Genomic DNA, 25,876 nt, shown 5'->3' with positions numbered 1-25,876 from the left:
TACTTTTGAAATATTTTTTGGTAGTAAAAACTGAATGTTTGTTTGCGTACGTAAAATTTTGATAGTGGCGCATGGTGTTGTCGAGGACTCTTTGATAGACTAAACTAACTTACTTGTTACATGTACATGTACCTGATCTGTGCTGCTTAGTTTGCAGCTGTGACTGCTAGGAGTGAAGACGACATAAGTACATAGTATCAGTAGTACTAGACCAATAAAAGATCTGAAGGCATTCTGGCGTCAGCATTTCAGGATCTGTGACCTGTGGGTAAATTATTTTGACAGACAGTGTATCGTGCAGTATGGAGCTGAATGCTCAGGTCAGTCAGTAGTAACAATAGTATAGTATAGTGTAGTTTTGGAAGTTTGTTTGCATATAGCCATCACCTGCATTTGTTTTTAATTATTTTCTGTATACTTCGAAGTAAATTTCTGCAAATAAGCCAATGACATTATTTGGAAAACAATCCTTGACTGCATTGAAGCATGAAAGTTTGTAGAAACATGGCTGTCTATAATCTCTTTGCCATTCTCATAGAGACCAGGAAAGTGCAGAAAATATTTCTAGGATGAAAAGGGTGCATCGCTACATGTAAGCTAGCGAACAGGCGTGACCACTATAGTAGAGAGTGAGGCTGCTACTACGTACTATCCCCAATACGTGTACGCATCTGTAGTGTTGCGGGACAGTCCCCAATACTGGCAATAGTAGTACATGTGCATGCCGAGTGCTGGTAAAAGGGGACATGTCTACATAATTGACTGTAGGAGTACATGCCAGAAACTGAGAATGGTGTAGCGGGCGTCATGCATCACAGAATTCGAAACGCTCATCCATTGAGGCACAAGTGTAATTACTTGGTTTTTTTAGACGTCCAGGTGCCTCACTAGCTCTGTGCTCTTTTGCGCCCTATGCATTGTAGTTAGAATAGCCCTACAGTAGTGCAGTACCGCATGCCGTCCATGGCAACCAGTAAAGAAGTTATGTGAATGACATCATTCCATATGCTTTGTATGGACATCATTCCATATGCTTTGTATGGACATCATTCCATATGCTTTGTATAGACATCATTCCATATGCTTTGTATGGAGTGATGTTACCCAATACAAAACACCTCTAATAAATAATTGAACTATTTGCCTCGCCTCTATAGTGTTGTACAGTCCGTTCATAAAAAGATGGACTTCTAGCTTTTGGCCATAAATGGGTCAAACTTTGAGTTTTTTTTGGAATTTTTGTATGCAATCCCCTATGGAATCCTCTTCCAATTATGTTTCTGAAGTCTTTTTCTCCAAAAAGACCTAGGGCATGTTCGATTGTACGAATCCATCAGCCCCGGACCCGGATTCGCCAAATTTGTGCATGTTCGATTGTACGAATCCGGATCCCGAGAGCACGGATTCGGATCCAGTCAACCCACCTCCCAGAGACGGATTCGACGGATTCATTTCGATAGTACGACTCGTATCTACTCAAAACTCGCAATATGCGTACACTAGGTCAAGAGTTTACCACAACGCGTACAGATACTACGGGATGAGCTGTAGCAACGCGGTTGCTAAGGCCTTGAAACGGATTATCGGTTGTGCACATTCGATTGTATCCGTCCGATCGAAGTTATCTGGTCGGCGGGGATCGGGATCCAGTTTCTACAATCGAATGCAGCCCTAACAAGAATATGATTTTGGCCAGGTTTTGCCCCGAAAGCACTGAATTGGGGAAAACCACCAACATCCAGGCCGTTTGACCCTGCCTGCAACAGTGCATTATGCGGTTCAAACCCCAGTTGAGGTACCTTTTTGGACCCTTTTTCAAATTTCTCAGCACTGCACTGTGTACGATAAAATGAAACATCGCCAAAAACGGGAGCTCGCCAGAGCCAGGGCCCATCTTTTTATGAATGGACTGTAGGTGACCAATTTTGTTGGAATAAAAGTCTAATTACACGGCTGACCCCCTTTGAAGAATTATAAACACTATCTGTTTCAACTCCTTCAAGCTGATGAGTGCTATACGTATTAGCAAGAGTACATAAGAGTGTGCAACTGCCCGCACAATCTCTATGCAGTGCTGCGACGGCAAAACTTCACATCACGTGATATGGCTCAATAGGTTGCACTGGCAAACCGTGCAAAATGACCGCAATTGCAAAAGCGCAAGGCAGTTGAACCCATAGCAGGCTTGCGTACAACCCTGTATCTATCATGCACCGTGTGCAAATATAATGTGTACGGGTTTGTCACGTGATGTGAAGTTCTGCCGTCACAGACCCCATCTATAAATAGCTGGAGTTGCACACTCTTGGGGGTTATGCACTCTTGATATTATGTACCCAGCACTGATGAGGAGTGCTTGTGTATGGTGAGTGGCGGCGTGTGTTTTTGCACATAAATAGATCACTTCTCGTTGTGTGCAACGACATGTACTTTGCAGTTCGTACACAAAACCTCTCTAACCTGGTTGTGTTTTTCAACACAATTGCAAGCCGGTGGTAACGCGGATGTGCGAACTTGACTTGTTTTGTTTACATGTACTATCATTCAACACATTGTGTGGTGTCACCGCGTTATGTCAGCGTGCCTTTCCAGATCCACTGTTGGATATGTTCTTGTGTGTGTGTGCGTGCGTGCGTGCGTGCATGCATGTGTGAAATTGTGGTGGCTAGAGCATTTGTTCTGTGACTCGGACCGTAGTATGTAGTGGTCCTGTGGTTAACCTTTAGTATAAATATTATAGTGTGAATCAAAACAGACATAAGCCTGATAACAATACATGTTGTATTTGCTATTAGGAACGCTGGTCTTGTCAGACATTCTGTTTGTTGTGTGTGTTGTGTTCTTGTTGCTCGTAGGCACAAGAGCGAGAATGGCTGATAAAGAGTCAGGTGCCACTCACCATCAATCAGCTGAAACTTTGCCTTGAGGTACGTATTATTGCAATGCAACAAACAGAAACTAAGCCGCGGCCTGCTGCTGATGCTGTGATAGTAGCGATTAGATGTAAACACACACGCACACACACTCACGCACACACACACACACACACACTCACACACACCGCACACACACACACACACACACACACACACACACACACACACACACACACACACACACACACACACCACCACCACCACCACCACCACACACACACACACACACACACACACACACACACACACACACACACACCACCCTGAAACCTTGAAACTGCCACCTAAAGGTGATGCAGTGCTTCGAAGAGGCAAGGAGGGCAGAGTTACTTCTTGCATTTTTGTTGAGCCAGGTACTGGGGACGTGTGAACTTCCGAGAACAGGTCGGGCATGTGATTGTGCGGTGTTCGGAGCGAGAGCTGCATGTTCTGCGGTTGCAGTTGTGCCGGTGGTGCCCCGCTTTGCTCCGGAAACAGTGGGCACGGGTGTGCCGGTGGAGCTGGCATTGGCTGCAATCAGGTGGGCGAGATGCATCTGTCTCGGAAACTGGAGCGTCACCAAAGCTGGGAGAACAGTTGTGCACGGCAAATCCACCTCGCCTGGCAAACCAACGATGGTACGTTTCACAGCACATAGCACCGGATTGTTCGCAGACGCTCTTCCCTGCATTTGTGCCGACGAAGTCCGCTTTGACTGGTGAAGAGCCGCTTACAACATACTGACTTGACTGGCGTATCAAGTTGCAAGTGCCGTGCAACAATGGCATCCGAGATGGGATCCACTCGCCACGTTCAGCTGCGAGGTTGGACCAATCAGTGTATAGACCGAACGCCCTGAGGTCATCACGTACCACATCACGCCATCGATGCCTGGGGCCATGATCAGGGCGTGGTGCATGGAGCCACGAGAACAACACTGCCTCTGGAAGCCGATGGTCATACATTCTGGCAATGTGGCCAAGCCATTGCAGATGTCGATGGGTGACCATGTCAGCAACTGGCTCTGTAATGCACATTCTAAGTAGCGAGGCAGATGACAGGCGGTCATCTCACTGTTTAGAACGCGAGATGCCGAGGATGACACAAACGCAGCGGTTGTGAAATTGCTCAAGGCGGCGTATGTCAGCACGCAACAGTGTACGGCTCTCAGACCCATACAACAGCACAGACAGCACATAGCATGTGTAGGTGTGTTGTTTCGTCTTGGATGCAAGGGATGTTTTCCGAAAAACTGACGAGTCGAGGCTGCCAAAGCCGAGAAAGGCCTTGGATGCAGCAGCTATGCGGTTGGACACATCAGTGTGACATTGTCCGTCTGGTGTAATATCTGAGCCAAGACACGTGAATTGGCTGACATGCTGTATGGCGTTTCCCTGTATGTTTAGTGGGGTACGGTCGCTGTCGTGGACTCGGTGCCAAACAGCCATGAACACTGTCTTTGTCATGTTGGGAGACTGCCCGAATGATCCGCTGACCTCCACAGAATACCTCAAGCATGCGCTGGGCACCCGAGTGGCTGGGTGCTAACAAGGCTACATCATCAGCAAACTCACCGTCTGTGATGAACATAGCATTGCCACGCTTAGATCTTTTGAAAAGCTGACCTGCACAGGTACGAAGTGGGAACCCAGATACTCCGCACTCTTGTGTGCGTGCGCACCAACGTTCCATCACTGCACCAGCAAACAAGCACACACACACACACACACCACACACATACCACCCGCACACCAGGTGCCGGGTTTTGTTTTCCTCACTAACATACACAGGAAGTAGAAGCAGTATTGTAACACCGGTCTCACGGAGAAACGTTAAAAGTTAGTCACCAGAAATTTTCAGTTTTACCTATTGTTGTAATGCTGTTGCATTTCATGCATCACCGCTTTGTGATGTTATTCAGGAGAATGTCTATCAGGGTCTTCCTACTGCTGGGCATGGAAGGAGTAACGGTACTTTGTTAGCTAATAGCAGCTCTGCTTAGTTGCCACTCTCACATTGTAAAATTCTCAAACACAGCTCTGAGATAATTTCAAAAACCTGCCATTGAATACTTCTGCAAAATGATCATTCCAGGCCAGTTGCCCTTTATCACTAATCAGTAGTGTGTGAGTAGCAACTAGCAACTGAAAAGGGCGATTGTCAGTTCGACTAACCATCGTTGTCTCTCCGTCGGCCATGCTAGGGTCTCATTGCGAGTAGCTGTAGTGTAGTGCTGCTTGTGTTGTGTATGATGCTGACCTTTTTTTTCTTTGGCGTTTGTTGTTGTTGGGTGCCAGCGCTGTCTCAACCTCTTCAAGATGAATTCGAAAAAAGACTCTAAAGAAGGTATGGATTTCCTCTTTTGTGAGAGGCACTGCTGGATTTGTTTTTCCCAGCCTCATTTTGAAATATTTCCATGTAGACTAGACATCCTGTCCAGTCCAATCCGGCGTAGCATGCTTTAAAATTGCTTATGCCTTTAATAGGCTGCGTTTACACGACAACGCTGGGGGTGAAAACGCAACAAAATCCTTTCGGATGCATGGTTCATTTACACGGTACGCGGAACAAAACGTAAAAGTTGTACACCAAAGCGGAAGAAAACCAAAACGCTGGTCAAGGTGGAAGAATTTAAAAACGGAAATGTTCTGCCGGATAAATTTGGGTGTATAAACAGTCGAAATGGTGTGCTGGCCTCGTTTTCCGTCACGTTTGTTTCGTTTTTGGCCGTTCACACGGATCCGACAATCAAAAAAATTGTTTTTACAATTTTCGTCATGTGACGAGTGTTGCCGTGTGGCCTGTTTTCAACTTTTACTTGAGTGTGATTGGTGCTTCCATGACAACACTTGGCACATGACGAACTTTGCCGGATCCTTTGCTCCCGTGTAGACGCGCGAAAACTATACAAACCGGGACCACCTCGGATCGGCTTTGATCGTGTAAACGCACGAAAACGAAAAAAGAAATGCGGGACTGAAAACGGAAAACTGGTCGTGCGTTGTCGTGTAAACGCAGCCTTAGTATTGAGATGCAGCCAGCACAGGAGGATTTTTCATGCACTGTGGAGTATTTTTGATGGAATGTACTTGCATTTGTTCGTGAAAGTTTCACCTATGTTTGGGTTGGGGCTTCCAGTGCGGGAATATAGGATGTGGAAGCACCATGGGTGTGTTGTGTTCTGTGTTTGCAGAGACGGCTAGTTCGAAGCCCTGCAAATATGTATTCTCAACTCCTCAGTAAGTTCAGCATCTTATCTATCTTCCCAGATCTTCCAAAGCATGGCATTACCGTGTTGTGACTCTTCCCTAGCAGAGATCTTTAGCAGGCATTGCATTCTGCATCAGTAAGCTCTGCCAACAGGTATTGATTGAACACTGTGTGAACTATTTTACTTCTGTGTAGCAAGCAATGTTTGAACTCTGTCTTGCTCTTCAATTGAAGTTTAACACAAGCATCTGCATGCCGCACTCACACAACGAGCAACCAGTTTGGGGAATAGGATAGTTTGTCAATTGCTTTGCCAGGCTCCGAGTGAGTGACAGCTTAGAGCTGTGTGAATGTGTGTGTATGGCAGCTGGGCAGGGCCCTGCTGCGGAGGCTGAGTGAGCCGTATGGAGGCAGCCGGGCAGGGCCCGGCTGCGGAGGCTGAGTGAGCCGAGGCTGAGTGAGCCGAGGCTGAGTGAGCCGAGGCTGAGTGAGCCGTCTGAGTGTGAGAGGCTGAATGAGCCGTATGAGGAGCGTGGTAAGCAAGGTTGACTCCCCAAATAGAGAACCTCCTATTCACTGTTAACTGTAGAGGGGGTACCACAGGTTTTGGACAATAGTAGAGTGATATTGAGTTACTGAGTGTACAGTCGGTACATTGGTGACATTCGGTTATGCTCTGGCACCCACACTAAGTGGGCTCAGTCTGTCTGATCAGCGCTTACCCAGGACCGGTGCTGCCAGCTTTCATGGCAGTTTGCATGTGGACTTCCGTCACTCGGCAGTGCAAGGCACGGCCGAAGTTGAGAAAGAAATCCACTGCCAATGCGGACAAAGCAAGAACTGAAATCAGGAACAGTGGACTTCGGAGAACAATGAGCGCGTGAGAGTTTGTTGGGAACAGAGCATGCGCCTTCTGTGTTAACATATTTTTGCGCGTGCGCAAAAAATCATATTGACTTGTAGTTGTAGCCACAGCAATTGACGTTGTGTACATTGATTACACCACCACCACGGTTGCTCTCTGTGGCCGATCACACACACTTCCCACAACAGCAAGAGGCTCCTTCCGATTACTGAGATATATTTCCTTACCTTACCTTCTTCTATATTAATGCGATTAATAGTATAAGTGAAGCGGACATTACAAAATGATGAATGAGAATACATGTATCTAAAATGGTTGTTCCTAATCGATTTTCTTGAGACTATCATCAGGGAAAATCGTCTCACAATAGAGGCTATACGGCTGTACGGTACAGCATTGACAACAGTCTTTACTACGGCCCGTGCGTTCACGGTGAAGAAGGATGTTCTTCCTACCCAACTGATTAGCCATGTGATCTATCATTTTGAATGTCGGCATTGTGATAGCCGATATGTAGGAAGAACCCTTCAGCACCTGAACGCACGCGTCAAACAACATGTACCATTGTACCTATTGTCAGATGGAGCCAAAGCCCAGCGACCTGGACGAGGCCGTCCCCGCAAACAGGTGCCAGTTGCACAATTACAACAGAACCACACAGTACCGGTTGAACGGACTACAAGTACACAGGTACGTGAGACTGAAGGAAATGGCCAAACACAGGTACGGAGACCAATAACTAGGAGCATGACTCGTACGCGGGTAATAGCATCTACAACCGGACATGGACTGGCAGCGAGCAGTAGCGTGGGATTGTCGTTGGGTGCAGAGGACGGGATGGAAGCGGAGGAGGATGAGGAAGGTGAGAGTAGTGATGAAGAGAGTGAGTTGGACAACCAAGATGAAGATGACCGGACTGAAGGTGAGACCACAACGAAAGGGTCAGCCATTAAGAAACACCTCTTGTCTAGTAGCCAATGCCGCTCAGTGTATGATGATTCATGCTTCACTGTTTTGTGTCGTGCTCGTAGGTTTCGTGAACTTAAGGTATTAGAAGCTGTTTTCATCCGTAAACACAATCCTAATCTATGCATTCAGAAAGAAAATGTCACAAAACTGAGACTCTTCACCTAGCATTCACACACGTATTCATTCGCATACACCTACACCTCACAGTTCCTCACTCTATCACATTCACCTGCTTCCACGCCTTCATTTCACTCACCTTTTGTAGTAGCTCACACCGTCAGAACACTCTCACATCTTTTCTTCTAATTTCTTTCGTCTTCTCTCCCACTTTAGTTTTTTTTCACACCTCACCTTGTATACTTCCCACTATCCATTAACCTATAAGTAGTTTGTTTCTCCGTATAGCCTCTATTGTGAGACGATTTTCCCTGATGATAGTCTCAAGAAAATCGATTAGGAACAACCATTTTAGATACATGTATTCTCATTCATCATTTTGTAATGTCCGCTTCACTTATACTATTAATCGCATTAATAAAGTTATTGTCTCCTCGTCGCCTTTTCATTTACTTCTTCTATATGCAATTGTTTTTCTCTGTTTTATCTTCAGCCAGGAAGTGATGAAAGCTATCGTGGCAGTAGATGGGCATCGGATTGTTTATGCGGTGAGTGGCTGTGAGTGACTGGTGAAAGTGTCTTTATCCAGTTCTTTCCTCAGCATACACACCAGCTGCTGTAATGCTGCCCCATAGATATTTAATTTGATATTGAAGGATTCCGATGGCTATCCTTGTCCTATAACATACATTATTGAGTGAAGCAGGCTCCCAGCCCAGCCAGGTACAATAGTGCTTTCAAGCCAATTGTTGTTTGCTTTGTACTAGTTTCATCATGTCTTCCGGTGTTGTCTCCTCTTGAATCGGGGTGTCATTAATTAAATAAATTCCGACTCATAATGTCATATTTAAAACATCTCAATGCTGACTATTTTTATTTTTTTTATTTCACCGTCCAATGTCAGAAGCCAATGCAAAGGAGGGGGCGTTAGCCAGCCATGGCAAGAGAAGGAAAAAGAAAGAAGAAAGAACATAATTATCGGAAGAAAATAACGCATCAACGGGGGGGGGGGGGGGGTGAAATTTATCACTATGTTGACTATGGTGAATAGTGGCGACTAAGGGATGATTGCAACAGTTCCGTGTTGTCCCTGAAACCCATATTGTACAGATCGTTGAGTATTTACCTCCCTGCCTCCCCAAATACATACCAAAGTATGCCCTAGACAATTCATTTCTGCAGCATACTACTGACTACAGTCTTGCTCAATGAAATCCAGTCACGTCACTCAAGTGTGCGCCTTGCGCCGTTTCGTAGCCCGGTGTTTGCAGGTCTAGGGCTGCGTAACGCCCGGCGCGTGCTTGAGTGACGCGGCTGGATTTCATTGAGCAAGACTGTAGATAATCTCATTACTCTGTACATGGTATAGTACTGATATGTAGTCGAAAAGGGACTGTCCCAGTGAACTGGTGTTGAATTGTATGTTTGACTTTGAAGTGTTGTCTCCATCGGCGTATTCTATTCAGGATATATCCCTTCGTTTGCCATCAGCCAAGTCCAACTCTGCGCCAGTGCTTACTTCACTGCGGGAGAATGCTGTTTGGCCACTGATCCAGGTGAGACAACTATAGGACAGTGCAGCAGCAGCAGTCATTTGCTTGTTTGTGTATGCAACTCTCAGCTGCTGGCCCCTTGTTTGTATGACACCATTCTGTGTGCATGCAGCTCTGAATAATTACATTACTAGTACCGTAAAGTCCACTGCAAACGCCCACCCCATTTTTGCAAAATCTGCTGGCCTGTACACACTGACCCCATGCACTGTCACCACTACTGTACAAAAGTGCATCTCACACCGTAGAGCGAAGAGTGCTTTGCTACGGTAAACTATGTCCGCTTTCCTGGTTTCAAAATCTCTTTGGGCACTAGACACAAGCTGGCTCGTAGTGATTTTAAAATGATGGTTGTTTTATTTCGCAAATCCAAACGGGAGTTTCTTCCGAGTAACAAGGTAGTGAAGAACAGAGTATTGCAGGAACCAAATACACTTCTGACGGTGTTTCAAGCCATCATTTCCAAATCACACAACGCTCAAAGTCAAGTGTTTTTCTCGAACACTTCAGAGTTTTCAACAAGTTAGCAGCGACTTTGTAGGTGTAGATTCTGTGACATACCCTGTTCGACTTGCAACTGCAATACTGCGACCAGTCACGTTTTTGAATGACGCTTCGTCAGAACAATCACTGTTCCGTTCTGAAAGCACGACATTGTGGCACTGCATAAATTTCATGAAAACCAGTTGGATTCTATGGCATTACCACATGGAGAGCGAACTACCACAAAGGCGACTCATTCATCGAATGAAAGAAAATCTCGACAGAAGTTTTTCTTTGCAGCAAGATAATGACAATCGCTTCTGCAGAGCCTCCTGGTAAGACATAGACAGTTTGTAGGCATTACAGCCGTTTTCGTACGCATTCGACCTTCATGCCAGTTTTCTACAACTATATTGACCTGAAAAACACGAAAATAGTATGGACCCGCTGGGGTGGGCGTTTGCTGCGAAGTGGGCGTTTGCAGCGGACTTTACTTTACGGTATAGCTTTGCAAAGCCTGTTGTGTGGGTGTGTGTGCGTGTGTGTGTGTGTGTGCATGCGCGCGCGTGTGTGTGTGTGTGTGCGTGCGCGCGTGCATGTGTCATGCACATATTTCCCATGGCCTGCACAGCTGCGTACATCAGGCCAGTGTGTATCCCGTGCCATCAACTTGCTGAGTGATGCAGCACCGGCTGCACTACTGGCCAGTAGCCATGCGCAGAGTCATGGTGATGCGGCGTGTATGGTAGGTAGTCACTAGTCAATACTTACATGTACATGTGCATGTTATAGCTACTCTTGCGCATCGTATACGAGATATCTGTTACTTGATTTTGCAGGTGTATGGCTGACAGTGTTTGCGTGCTCGCTTGCTCGCATGTGCATACTTCTAAGTACATACACCATGCACTTGCACGCACACGCACACGCGCACACACACACACACACACACACACACACACACACACACACACACACACACACAATCTCTCTCTCTCTCTCTCTCTCTCTCTCTTACTCTCTCTCTCTCTCTCCTCTCTCTCTCTCTTACTCTCTCTCTCTCTCTCTCTCTCTCTCTCTCTCTCTCTCTCTCTCTCCCAGTGTTGCAGCTGTACATGGTTGTTCTGTGTGTGTGTGTGTGTGTGTTGCTGTTGCTATTGCTGTTGTTGTTCTCCAGCTCATGCAGCAGCTGGAGGTATTACTGAGTAAAGCTGTGGATAGTCTGATGATACCGGATCAGTGGGATCTAGGTGAACAAGCTCGATTGAACCATCAGGTACAGTCACTACCTTCGTTCGCATAGTATAATCATATGTAATAATAGTATAATCATATGTAATAAATATCACACAAACAGTGTGTACACATAATGTGTAATATCACACAAACAATAGAAATATGTAATGAGAAAAGGACCTATAAGTTACGAAGTACTAGTTGTGACTAACAGTCCACCAAAATATCGAGATAATATGCTGGCAGATAGTGAGACAACAAGGCACAACACTTTTAGGTCCTTTTCGCTTTACATATTACTATTGGCTATTGACATCCGAGTTTTTATCAAACAATAGAAGTTAACAGTTACTAGTCAGTTTGAGCACTCTGGCAAGGTACGTTCGGGCCTGATTGGAAATTTTTATTTCCATTGCTATCAGGTTCGGCCTCATTTCCTCTGTGCTGCGCTGATGAGTCCACAAAGGACGAAACAGTTCTGTCCGCAGATTGATGAAGTTAACAGTTACCGTATTTTCCGGAGTATAAGCCGCACCCTCCATTTTTGCCATGAGATACAGATATCTACCCTATTTATCACCGGTAATTTGATCATGGAAGTACATGTATAAGCCTTTTTCTTGGTGTGAAATTTGAGTGTTCAAAGTGCTGCTCATACACCGGAAAATACGATATGCGATTACATCATCAATTGAGATGCTTTGGCAAAGCCGCGACGCGGCAATGCACAAGCTGAACCCTCGTCCGTCCGACCAAGAGTACATAGCCTGGTGTTGTACTCTTGAGTCTTGGTCCGACACAGTGGACAAATTCTCAGTCCCAGCGACACGCCGCAACCCATTTTGGTGATAACTTTAGTTTCCCTTGTGTGAAATTGTGAATCTTGGGTCTTTTGTGAAAGCTTGAGCTTTCATTTGTAAGAGGAATAAAAATCCGTCAATATTTTAAACTCAAATGTTTGAAGAGAAGTGCGGCTCATTGTGGTGTGGACTATTTGTAGTCTGTACTTTCATGCTGACAAATTTTGAATGTACAATTAGGGAAGCGTTCAGGCAAAGTTTTAGGAGGGCAACATAATCATTGCCAGAGTTACACAATGTGGAAACTTGCTTCGTACGCGGTGTGAAAACAGACCCCCTTCGGAGACTTCTAACTTCTCTTTCGATCATGATAAGACCATCACGCTCCAGTGTTTTTTGCTATTGAATGGTGGGTCTTTCCTGCTTCTTTTGAGACCAAAATTGTTAAGATTCAATGAAAATGCTTGAAGCTCACCAAAAGATACGAAACATGCTTTTAAAGAACTCTCAAACTCCAATGATTGATATTATATATTTTCAAGGATTCTCCAGACGCAAATGGATGCCTATCAAAGAGAGTCTCATGGGGAAAGGAAGTGAAGGTGGCTGTTATGAGAGAGGGAGGAAGGGACCTGATGAGGTGAAGGAATAAAAATAATACAAACAGGAACAGCAGAAGCTACTTGCAAAGATGTGGTATACCTTGCACAGAATACTTGTGGTGCAGATGGTGTCTACGGACAGCAACAGTAAATCGGCTAGCGGATGTCAGACAGCGGATTTTCTTCTGGCAGCTTATTCCAGGCAACACTGAGACGAAATAGAGGGGATTGAGTGAAGTATGTACCAGACTAAGGGAGAATCATAGAAGATGGATGGCGACTACTACGGGATACGGAAAAAGAGAAATGTTTCAACAATGATGGGTATCGGGAAAAAACGTGGTGGAAGTAAGCGAGTCCTAAAATTTGCTGCCGTCATGCAGTGTGTCCCTTGCAGCTGACGTCCCAAGAGCAGGATCTTGAAGCGAAGAAATGAAGACGTATGACGTATTTTGCCCAATGGATATCATCAGGTCATTGGTGAGGAAGCGGAGCCAAAACGCAAAACAGAAATAAAAATAACACAGCCAGATGAATGCGCTAGAAGTCGCAAGTCCAGGTCACACACAACAGTCAGTCTTCAATTACCCAATGCTTGAATAACGACATGACATGACAAAGTATTATGCAATGAGGTCAACAATGCGATCGCGCTTGTGGACATCGCCGATGTTATGCTGGAAGTGCAACGTTGGGTTAGGGATTTCACCTTCGGGCAAATTATTCAGGAAGTCATTGATGTCGTCTTCATGCGTAATAGTGCAACGTTGGATTGGGTACTTCACCTTCGGGCAGATCATTCAGGAAGTCATTGACATCGTCTTCGTCTTCGTGCATGATAGCCATATTATGCAGTACACACGCAGCGAGGGCGATGTCGGTCACATTCTCCACGTTCGTCACGTTGAGATACTTGAGCTGTCTCCACCTCCCTTTCAGAAGTGCAAATGCTCGTTCTGTGCACATCTGGGTCGATGAATGCTTGTAGTTGTAATTCGTTTGAGCTGCTGTGAGATGGCCGTCATCTCTGAAAGGAGTCCTTAACCAGGACAACAAAGGATACACCGAATCTCCAACAATAAATGATTCACCCGGGAGGAAGCGGTTAACGTCTGCTGTGGTGAGCTGTTTCAGTGGACTGTTGTCAAAGACACGTGCATGGTGGACGGAACCCGGCCACCCACAGTACACATATGTGAACATCAGGTTCCTGTCACAGACTGCCTGTAGCACGATAGAGTGGAACCTTTTCCCATTGAGATGCGTATCTGCTGCCTCTTCCGGTGCCTTGACGGGTATGTGGCATCCATCAATGGCGCCCAGCACACCATGTATAATATCATTATGCTGTGCGGCATGACAATCGGCTTGCACTGGTTCCCTTCGGTCATCATATAAGCAATGTCGTCATGTCTTGCGGCTCGAAGCACACGAGCCGAACAGTCACCCATGCCGTGGCCCTCGATACTTCCCCCTTGTCTGCCAGCTCTCGCATCGTGCTTTTGCTCCCAAGCCACCGTAGCGTGATAAGCAATTGCTTTCTGATAGGTGTGGGGTGCACGACCACCATATGCACAGATTGTGCGGGTTTTGCACAAGCAATATCAACTGTAGCTCTTTGAAGTCGAACATGATGGTGGAAGTCGAGGTCGATCTGTATGGGCGCTACTGTTTCAAAATAATTCACCTGCCGTGGTACGGAAGCACGCCGATGCAGTCCACGAAGTCGGCGAAGCTCAGGAATGCCTGGCTCTTGGGACAAGACACATATCTCATCATAAACGGTGTCAGGCATGTCATCGCCTCGCAAGAGGCTGGCGACTGCAGTTGCCACAAGACGAGCATTGACCCAAGTTCTCCGTCGACAAAGATCACCAGCACTATCCATTTTGCCGCAGCTCGCACAAGACCAGGAGATAAAAAAACATGGAAGCACGAAGAAGAACGAACCAGGTACAATTGACAAAAGCCAAGATAATAGTATTACAGTATGAATTAGAGCAGGTGGAGCACCACGAGGGTGGAAGTACGATGAGTACGCCACAACATCCATAAACGACTCTTGTTGACTTTCCGTATGATGCGCATGATGAGTACGGCTTTCGCCCTTTTGGATGACCTGTGAGCGCCTTTTTTTGGCTTCGTCAACATGGCAACAGTCAAGGTCCGAAATAAATCGGTCGATTCTGAAGGATCCGACGGATCTGAGATCTAGACCTAGATCCGGATCCAACCAAACGATTACAGCCTTTAATAGGGCATGTTCGATTTGGTTGGATCCGAATCCAGATCGATTGAGTGGATCCTTTAGATCCACCAAGGTCCAACCAAACGCTGCCCTTGATTGAATCTGGAATTTTAGTGATTTTTGAAGTTTTCGATGAGGGAAAGCAAAGATTTCCACATCATCCGTTCTATTCCTGCCATTTGTACACGTACAGAGTACAGTACATTTTTGGCGAAATAGAATCTGGTTTTCCAGTCAACCCTGCTCCCAGAGTAGGGTTGGTCGGATCTAAATCCGTTGGATCTGGATCCTGATTCGTTGAAACGAATGTGCACATACTGAGTGGATCCGATTGATCTGGATCCAGATCCAACCAATCGAATGTACCCTTAGCGTCCATAAGCGAATCCGCTAGTTCACCTCCCTGACGCCATTTGCATAACCTCTATACATGTACAGTAAAGAAAAAGGACCAAGGAACTACAAGTTACGCGTCCACTAACACCACCAGTTACTTGACCATCAGCTCATGCGATAACATTGCACAAAACTGACCGACGGTACTGACGTTCTACACCTAACTGGATATCAGCTCTAACACGTCTTGGATGCGCACTCCAACAGCCTTCCAACTTGGAAAGAGTGCACACCCAAGACGTGCTACAGGTTGTAGAGCTGATATCCAGTTAGGTGTAGAACGTCGGTATTGCCGGTCAGTTTTGTGCAGTGTTATCGCATAAGCTGATGGTCAAGTAACTGGTGGTGTTAGTGGACATTATAACGTAACTTGCAGTTCCTTGATGCTTAACCATTGGCTCTCCATCCGAGTCCATCATGCGCTGTAATGTGTACAATGTGCTGTATTGTGTGCAATCACTGCAGGCTAACCTGAGACCGTTTGTCCCCGACGACACCATGATAGTTTTCTACATCCACTGCTCTCGCCTAGTGGCCGCCGTGTATACCATTGCACCGGCGCCTCCGCAAGCTGGACCGGTAAGTGTGGCGTATGTGTGCCAGAGTATGTGCACTGTACATGACTTGTACTTCAACCAAATAGTACAGTGTTACTGTATACTCACTCGTACATGTGTTGCATGGCTGTTATGGGCGTATCTCTGTCTCAGACTTCGCCATGCTGTCTTGAGCTATAGAATTCAAGATTCTATAAAACAAAACAAAAAGGAGCTGTCGGGATTCTCCTGGTCTTCCCCATTGTGGAAGACCGGCACCTTGTGATTGTGATGATTCGGGACCTGGTGATTCGCAGGCTAACAACCCACAACCACTCGACCAAAGTGCTGATTGTTTACTCTCTTGGTACGTCGGAAATCGAAATGGATCATGATCTACTGCAAACCTACCTGGCTACCCTGTATTAAAAAAATCTATACGGCTGTATGTAGTAGCTGAGTTGCCAAAGTCTGCTTTTTTATAGGTCTTAATTTTGAACGGCAGTGTCACCTGTATTAATGGTAAAATATTGTCATGTTTTGGCTTTTAACTGGCAGCATTGCTGATGGTATATGTTCAATAGCCGCACCCCCTACGACTACATCAGATGCACCAAGTCCTGTACATATCACTGTGTTTCATCTTTGGTTTAGATTCTGTCTGGATTGTGTGTGTGTGTGTGTGTGTGTGTGTGTGTGTGTGTGTGTGTGTGTGTGTGCGTGTGTGTGTGTGTGTGTGTGTGTGTGTGTGTGTGTGTGTGTATGTGCGTGTGTGTGTGTGTGTGCGTGCGTGTGTGTGTGTGTGTGTGCGTGTGTGCGTGCGTGCGTATGGTTTGCAGAGGATACCTGTGGATGCCCCAGTCCGTGCCTACGTTGGCTCAACATTGTACGTGATCCCTTATTATGCCATGTACATGCAATGCTGATACGTTACTCTATTTGTGGCAACTTCATGGGAAATGTACTGGGTTGCAGAAAGAAAAGAAAACGAAGCCCAGCACTCCACATCAGAGTCGTCGGGACGAAACACCTCACTGACTGTTTGCAACTACAACATGGGCAAATACTTTCGGAGATGGGCGACCTCAGGGCGCCTGGACCCCTCGGTTCCACACGATGGAAATCGACGTGTATTTGCTGTTTTGGTATCTTGGCATTGTAGCATTGCCAGCTAGCATCTTGCCATTGTGGCATGGTGAGCTAAATGCCCTTAACAGGAGAGCTGGAGAACTGGCCCACTTTCATTGCTGCTCTGAGTTTCTTGTCAAATCAATCTTCAGGTATCTGATACCTGTCAATGCGGGACATGTTTCATGTCCCTGTATGTCAGCTGCAAGCAGTGCAGCTCGAAACATGGTGCTGGGCAGTGGAAATTAAGGAGCAGGTTTATCTTTGTGTGGAGTTAAATGTTACTTATCCTGTTGCCAGGTATTGGAGCTTGCTTGATACTACATGTATACCACAACAAAAAGAGAATACATGCTGGTGCTGCTCAGCACGCTGGACACCTTGTATTGCAAATCACAAACTATAACAACGCCGGAGTGGAAAATAACAAACTAAATTTCATACGACGATGTACATGTGTGTAAATACCGTCAGACCTCGCTTACCGTATTTTCCGGAGTGTAGTGCGCACCTTTGTATAACGCGCACCCCCAATCTTCATTGGGGGTGCGCACTTCAATCTTCATTAAAGCACATGCATTTCATATTCGGAGCATAGTGCGCACCTGCGATTTAGGGCCTAAAATAGCACATCTAAAGTGCGCACTATACTCCGGAAAATACGGTATCCGGTCCTCTTTTATCCGGTTCCCTCGCCATCCGGAAGAAAATCGTTGGTTACCGATTCACAGCATATGCCTTGCATACATACAGCATGTGTGTTCGATTATCCGGTTCCCTCGCCTATCTGGATATGGAAAACGGATGTGTGCGGTTATGCGAGGTCTGACTGTACAATGAAATGGCCGGTCATTGGAAAATCCAGTGGCTTGGTTGTTCTGTTACACAGACCATGTTCGCTGTTGTGCTTTGTGCTCAGTGATCGTGGACAGCAAAGACACGAAGTGACGGCGGTCAATAGGGTAAGCAACAACGTCTGGGATGTTACTATCCAGTACAGTACCTACTTTTCTCGTATACGTCTAATTGTTTCTTCAGAACTTTTCAACTCCATTTCCGCGTATCCTTTACACTTGAGAACACCTCCATCCTAACACAAGCTCTCAGCTGCTCCGAATAGAAAGTCTGATTTTCTATTCAGTGCAGCTGAGAGTCTGTGGGGTGTGTAAGATGCAGCTGAGAGCCTGTGGAGTGTGTGAGACGGAGCCTCACGGAGGTGTTCTCAAGTTTATATATCTACCGTATTATCTCTAATATAAGCACGATCCTTTATTTTTTCAATATACCTCCGCCCCGTGCTATTAATGGAAACATTCCTTTATTGGAGACTGTTCCATTATTATTTCAACCTCATTCCAGAGGCATGTTGCCATGCCAAATTTATATGTCAGACACACACATTTCAGGGGTTTTTCGCCGGTACAGATAATGAATTTACACAGTGTGCTTATAATGGAGACTGAGCACTTTATTTTTTGAATGCCGCCCCAAGGTGTTCTATTATTGGAGACGTGCTATTATTGGAGACTGTGCTTATATTAGAGATAATACGGTACTTCAAAGTAATATTGTCCTTTTCATTTGAAGAGTTTCGGACTAACGGCAATTTGCCTTTGTCTTTCAATACGTTTCATTTATGGACTGAATTTCACCCAACGAACTGTTATTTCTCAGAGCTGGACGAAGTTATTTTGACTAGATTTCTGTTTGTACAGTAGTTCAACATGAGACCCCGACAGAGCACAACTTGCTGCCAGAACGCATGTGCGTGAATATACTTTTTCTCAGAACACAATACACACACACACACACACACACACACACACACATACATACACGCATACACACATACACACACACGCGCGTGCGCACGCACACACACAATTTCTGTCTCTCTTTCTCGTATGTGCGCATCCACCTGCCCACTTACTCACTTTCTTGCGTTTAGCTGGTATGGTGCTTTCTCAAAGTTTTTCACGGTTTCAAGGAGACTTGCTGCTCTGATTTTTGTTTCTTGTGCTAGATTGAAGTAACCATGCCCTGGGTAGCAGAAGTGCTCTGTCTACTCACAACCGCTCAGCAGCTTTGTCAGCAACTCAAAGAAAAGGTTAGTCCTGTAGCCTGTCTGTTTGGCCAGGTACAGTCAGAGCAAAGTAATGGTACATTGTACTAGTTCACAACACTCACACGGATGGCTGATGATGAACACTAGATGGCATCACAGATACTTCAGAAGTACATTCCAGGTGATGCTGGTTCTGGCCTGTGTCACCTCTAGAGCTGTATTCACAACTGGCGTATGTACGCGTTAAACCACAGAGTTTGTGTGTATTTTGCTAGGTTTAGGGTCGTATGGAAATTGTTCTATTTTCCACCGTTTTTCAGGCACATACAGAGGTGCACGCCAGTCACTTTGACTAGTAGTGTCAGAACGTTAGTACTTTGAAAGCTTTTTTTGTGAAAGCCTGAATGTGCGTCCTGGCACGTATGAAACGCAAACGTACCGCGTATACGCGCCAGTTATGAACACAGATAGACGGCTCAGTGTGTGGACGACCGCTCTCCTTGGCTTTCTTCAACCACCCTTCTCCGAATAATGCCAGAGGTGCTGATTTGAAGATAATATCGTCATCTGCCACGTAGGCGAGACCTTTGTTCATACAATGGATGGCGGTGTTCTTCCAGCACTCTTTATTAATATGAGCACTGGCATTGCCAAGAAACTGGAGGGTCTGTTGGCAGGCGCCAGTGTGCAATGCAATTGCCAGCGTGCCAAGTGCGGCCTTCAAGCACGTGCGTTAGATATCCAGTGGCATCCGAAGGAGGGCCCGGTTGTTGGCTCTCTGCCGGTCACAGGACTTGGTCGCCGGATATGCAGCTTTCCTTTCAGCAATTTGCCTAAAGGAAAGGAGCTGTAGTTGGATCAGAGCTATGCTCTCTGTCGTGCCAGCAGAAGAAAAAACTTCCAACACAAATTGCGAACTTGCATGTGTCAGCTCGAAGCTCTTTCCTTTCGCAGACCCACGTATGTATGTGCGTAAGAGGGGGGGGGGGGGGGCTGACAGGCTTACCGGCACTGTAACTTGTAATTATTCTCGTACTTGTTATTCCTTTCTGTACGAGTCATACATATGTTTTGGTGTATGTATACGCAGACTGTGTATGAGTCGTATGTAGGTTCAATGGAATTGCAGTGGTTTTTGGCAGTCAGAAATTGTATTCTTCCCTCTCTCTTTTTTTGTTGCTGCTGGTGTGTTGCTGGTGTGTTGATGTACTGCACAGATCACACTGATGAGATGACAGTAACTTAGTAGTAGTACTACTACTACCAAGGGGTTATGTACTCTTGCTACTAACGTCACGCATACAAGTATGTGTCTATTCTAGATGTGTGCACTTTATCTGAGCCTCCTCTGGATTCAGTCACTCCTTGATGACAAACCAGCCAGTGCCAATGGGCTTAGGAAGCCATCTCCCCAAACAAAAAAGTACGATCCATCTCATTATTTCTTCGGTTGGCTAGCCGTGGCGTGGCTGCTTCATTCTTGCCTTGTTTGACATCATTCTTCTTTTAAAACCATCCAAAAGAGCCTCATATTTTCCAAATCCCTATGCAAGTCATATAAACTTAGACCATCTTCTGAATTGTTTTACTTTCCTAACCTCACTCTGGTTTTAGTTGACCGTATTACTATTACCACATGCAAAGCCATGCAAAGTCATCATCAATAGAATTTTAGACCAATCCCGCTCACTCCCTTCACGACATGTAGGCTTTAGATATGTTTTTTTCTGTTGAGTTGGGGGCTAGCGATGAAGAGCTACACGTCCGACTCCTGTCCAGGTTGTAGAAAGAAACTGGCAGCTCGCTTTCTCATTTGTTTAATATCCGCCATTGACTGCATGGCTTCCCATGGCTCTCATATACTTCATATATCAGAGTTTGTGCCTGAGCTTTATTGTCATTAGAACTCACATCCACAGTTTAATTCTTTAAGTTCGGTATGGGTTGTGAGTAACCTGCCATTAGATCTGCAGTTGTACTGCTATACCTCCTTATTCATTTTTTTTAGTAAGCTGTTGTTGATGCTGGTGCTGTCGAGTGCTATCGGCTTGTTTGTTTTTTACTTTGTTGTGTACGTGTGACACTGCCTGGCAGAATTGTAGTAGTGTTAGTGCAGTAGTGCAATACAATCTTATCAGAGTTTCCAATGTGACTTGTGTATGTTTGGCCGTGGGCAGCCTGGCTAGCAAAGCATGTGGATTATACTGGACAGCTGCGCTAGTGCTAGTGCTAGTGTGGGTGTAACACACTCTAGTACACTGTAGTACATTGTCTTGTGGACCACCATGTATTCTTGTACACCACCATGTATGCTTGTACACCACCATGTATGCTTGTACACCACCATGTATGCTTGTACACCACCATGTATGCTTGTACACCACCATGTATGCTTGTACACCACCATGTATTCTTGTACACCACCATGTATGCTTGTACACCACCATGTATGCTTGTACACCACCATGTATTCTTGTACACCACCATGTATGCTTGTACACCACCATGTATGCTTGTACACCACCATGTATGCTTGTACACCACCATGTATTCTTGTACACCACCATGTATTGGAAAGGCTTCCTGTCTGAAGCCTTTCCATACTGGTACTCGATGTTCCAGTTTTGTGACACGAGAATGGCACGAGAATTAGTGTACCGCTGAGTGTACCGCTATACACGTGGTCGACACGTAGTCGACACGTTGTTGATACTTTTTTGACACGTGACCCCGTCAACGGTCTGCTTTGTGCCAATGCCACTCGGTAAACGCCGATGTCGCGTACGACAAAGACGACTATCCCGTACGCGAAATAGTTGAGAACTGCATGACGTGGACCTGACGGCAAGGACAACTGCGAGGAGGCCCCTTTCGGTACCCCTGACGGGAAGGAGAACTGCAGAAGTCGACGAAGTCGAACGAGGAGGCCCCTTTTCCGTACCCCATACTGCAAAGTGCCATTGATGGATACCTTTTGCACCTGGAACGACCCCTTAAACGCTGTCGCGGCGACTATCCCGTACGCGAAATAGTTGAGAACTGCTGACGTGGACCTTTTGCACCTGGAACGGCCCCGTAAACGCTGTCGTGTCGGCGGAGTGAATGTGCAGGGTACTAGGGTGAAAAAAATTGCTGCAAAGACGTCCCCTCTACTAGGCTCTAGGCCTTTGCCTTTGGAGACATCGTCGGCGAACTGAATGCGCAGGGCGAAAAGAATTGCTGCAAAGACGTCCGCTCTAGGCCTTTGGAGACATCGTGGGAACTCCTTCCGGTACTATACAAACTGCTGACGTGGCCGTGGACATGTACATGGAGAGTCATGGTGGGACTTCATGTACATGGATACATGGTGGGAATTCCTTCCGGCACCCCCGTACCGCAAAGCCAACGGTGGGGAAGGAGAAGTGCAGACGTGCAGGAAGACGAACGAGGAGGAACCAGGACGAGCGAGCAATGGCAGGACTAGCTGGACCGTAAGTAATAGCTGAATTGTGCATGACAACTTGACACCCATGCGGCACTCGCCACTTGCCACTGCATATTTCTTGTCCACTAACAATGTCTCTCCTCTGCCCCCTGTGTGTCCACGGCCCTGTTTCTGAATTGGCCCGATGAATCGAATGTCTTCCGCAACTGGAACGGCCCCGTGAACGCTGTCGCGTCGGCGACTGAATGCGCAGGAGGGAAAATATTGCTGCGAAGACGTCTCCTCTAGACGACGGTAAGGCACCCCATTGATATGTTGCCAGTGTGTGCCAGGGTATCGCGCGATGGTGAATGAGGAATGATGAAGGGTACGGTGGGACTGTAGACCTGTTACCTTCTGCTAACACGTTATCAGGTGGAGAGTGTCTTGTACTCACGTTATCAGGTCGAGAGCGTATTGTAGTCACTCTCTCTATTCCTGTACTTCATTACGTTTAAGGTGTACGTATAACTTCTCAAAAAAAATTTAATGGTCCACAGTCGTGTCGGAAGGGTACGGTGGGACTGTAGACATGTTACCTTCTAACACGTTATCAGGTGGAGAGTGTCTCGTACTCACGTTATCACTATATCAGGTCGAGAGCGTATTGCAGTCACTCTCTCTATTCCTGTACTTCATTACGTTTCAGGTGTACGTATAACTTTTCCAAAAAATATAATGGTTCACGTCTTCAGATAGAGAGCGTATTGCACCCACTGTCTAGTCTCTGTAGTGCATTGAGATTTTGTTGATCGAACATGAAATGGATACACAGACAAAGCCAGGCCAAGTACATGGCGAGATGTCGCCAGAAGAACGTCTTCAGGTAGAGAGCGTATTGCACCCACAGTCTAGTCGATTTTGTGGATCGCACATGAAATGGATACACAGACAAAGCAGGCCAAGTACATGAGAGAGTGGACGATGTGCAGATCGACACGGCCTGCGGGTACTTCATTCTTTTTCTTCTTGCTGTTGCTGCTGTCCCCGCAGAGGCTGTTTGTTGTTGCTGTGTGCGTGTGTATGTGGGTGTGCATGTGACTAGGTGTGTTAGGGGTGGGAGCACGTATGGTGTGGCTGCACACAGGAGTGAGAAAGAGAGTAAAAAAGAAAACTAGGATAAAAGTTAATCACTGCAAAAACATTGCCAAGTATGTGAGCACTTTGGACTTGACAGAAGAGTGCACGGGCGACGTTGACAAAACATACCGCCGTGACTGTCACTATCATGACAGCAGGGCACATCGCACGCAGCATCGCAGATCGTGTCGAATTGCGCATCATAATATTGCAAAATTGCTCCTGTGCATGCAAGTGGATTTCATTGCACTTCTCAGTTTGCGAAATGCTCGATTATGACAATTCTCCGTGTGAGTGCACTAGCCCTGAACAGACATGTAGGTGAACCGTTTGTGGTGTCTCATAGCCTACCTCACGACCTTCTGCTTTCTTTCTTCATCACTTGTATCTTGCAGGTATATCATCCCGTGACGACCACATTTAAGTCTGAATTTGAAGTGTGAAGATGCTTCAGCAACCACATCGTACTTTTCCATTGCTTTCATTGTGCTTCTACTGTGCATGTGTGTAACTTGTGGGGTAAACATGTGATGACATTGTATGCTGGCGACTAGGCCTTGGCGGATAATGCCGGCAGAAAAATTGGCAGAATTCGGTACTTTTTCTGGTAAGTTTCATGCATATTTGGTAAGTGGATAAAGAAATGGAGCAGAATTCGAGGAATTGCCCGCCATAAGGTTTGTATGGTTCTGCCAATTTCGGTGCAAAAAAAGCAGAATCTGCCACCTTTTCGAGCATTATCCGCCAAGGCCTACTGGCGACACGGTCAGATGTTCATGCGTCTAACGTACACCTGCATGTTATGCATTGAAAAGGGTTTGCCACTTGCGATCCTGGGACGAGTATCAGGTCCGCTTTGTCCTGTGTGGGCTGTATCAGATTGCTGTTCACTTCTCTATCTGTTGGATATGTGACTTTCTGCAAGTTTCTGCTGTATGATGGCCACGTCCTTGCTTGTCACTTTGTATGATATTACATTCTGTATTCGCTGCTTCCATGGCATGGTCTGCAAACTGCAATCCTTGGGCAAATGTCATGTTTGCTATGTTGTGCTTTGGCCGTCAGCTTGTCTACACGCTGTAGTTGAATTATTTTTGTTTCACAACTGACTTCCTCAAGTACGGTGGCCACTGCTTTGCATGGCATTATACATGAAGAATTTCCTGTTTGTGCCGTGTGCATGTGCGTATGTGTGCGTGGCCACGTGTGTGTGCCGTGTGTATACACATGTTTGTGTATCTGTGTGCGGGGTAGCGAGGCGGGGAGGGCTGGTATGTTTCAGTGTGTTATTGCAGTCGCATGGCTACATACAGTACATCGCGCGCGTGGTCATCATGTTTACCTTCGGGGTTGGGGTGGGGAGGGAACGGAAAAAGAGCTGAAATTATACATATAAAAATCGCTCTGTGAGCGGTTTTGAAAAACCTTTACTGGTACTGCCCCGTCGTAAAAGTAAGAAATTAGAACTGGCCCATTGTTCCCCCAAATGCGAACTGATCAACCTAAATCGCGAATGACGGGACCCGAACGCACCAGTAGCACGAGGTTCCTACCTGTGGATGCAGATGGGGACGTTGGTCCGGACCATAGGCCATGTACTGTACTAGCGGTAGGCTTCCCTATCAAAATAATAAATTCTACTACTACTACTGGTGTTACCCTATGATAATTGCCGTGATCCTGTGCCCTCCCGACCTCGTGCTACTGGTGCGTTCGGGTCCCGTCATTCGCGATTTAGGTTGATCAGTTCGCATTTGGGGGAACAATGGGCCAGTTCTAATTTCTTACTTTTACGACGGGGCAGTACCAGTAAAGGTTTTTCAAAACCGCTCACAGAGCGATTTTTATATGTATAATGCTTGTACACCACCATGTATGCTTGTACACCACCATGTATTCTTGTACACCACCATGTATGCTTGTACACCACCATGTATGCTTGTACACCACCATGTATTCTTGTACACCACCATGTATGCTTGTACACCACCATGTATGCTTGTACACCACCATGTATGCTTGTACACCACCATGTATGCTTGTACACCACCATGTATGCTTGTACACCACCATGTATGCTTGGACACCACCATGTATTCTTGTACACCACCATGTATGCTTGTACACCACCATGTATGCTTGTACACCACCATGTATTCTTGTACACCACCATGTATGCTTGTACACCACCATGTATGCTTGTACAC

The 25,876-nt window shown here is 46.1% G+C and overlaps 2 protein-coding genes across 2 annotated transcripts in view; one reads left to right on the top strand and one right to left on the bottom strand.

The window, feature by feature from the left end:
- LOC135825383 (tripeptidyl-peptidase 2-like) overlaps positions 1-25,876 on the bottom strand; it is a 138,919-nt gene that overhangs the window by 46,824 nt on the left and 66,219 nt on the right. The gene's annotated exons all lie outside the window — the stretch shown is intronic.
- LOC135825283 (protein rogdi homolog) lies at positions 35-21,270 on the top strand. Its single transcript, XM_065338022.1, has 13 exons — positions 35-320; positions 2,856-2,927; positions 5,213-5,261; positions 6,109-6,154; positions 8,570-8,624; positions 9,543-9,632; positions 10,744-10,857; positions 11,290-11,388; positions 15,860-15,973; positions 16,770-16,816; positions 17,978-18,020; positions 19,082-19,165; positions 20,341-21,270. The coding sequence occupies exons 1-13, from the start codon at positions 303-305 to the stop codon at positions 20,356-20,358; spliced, it is 849 nt and encodes a 282-aa protein (XP_065194094.1). The 5' UTR covers positions 35-302; the 3' UTR covers positions 20,359-21,270.

This window comes from Sycon ciliatum, chromosome 1 (assembly GCF_964019385.1).
Source record: "Sycon ciliatum chromosome 1, ocSycCili1.1, whole genome shotgun sequence".
In the NCBI taxonomy this organism is placed as follows: Eukaryota; Metazoa; Porifera; class Calcarea; order Leucosolenida; family Sycettidae; genus Sycon; species Sycon ciliatum.
The sequence above is the reverse complement of the archived record's forward strand: the minus strand, read 5'-3'. Positions and strand labels throughout refer to the sequence as shown.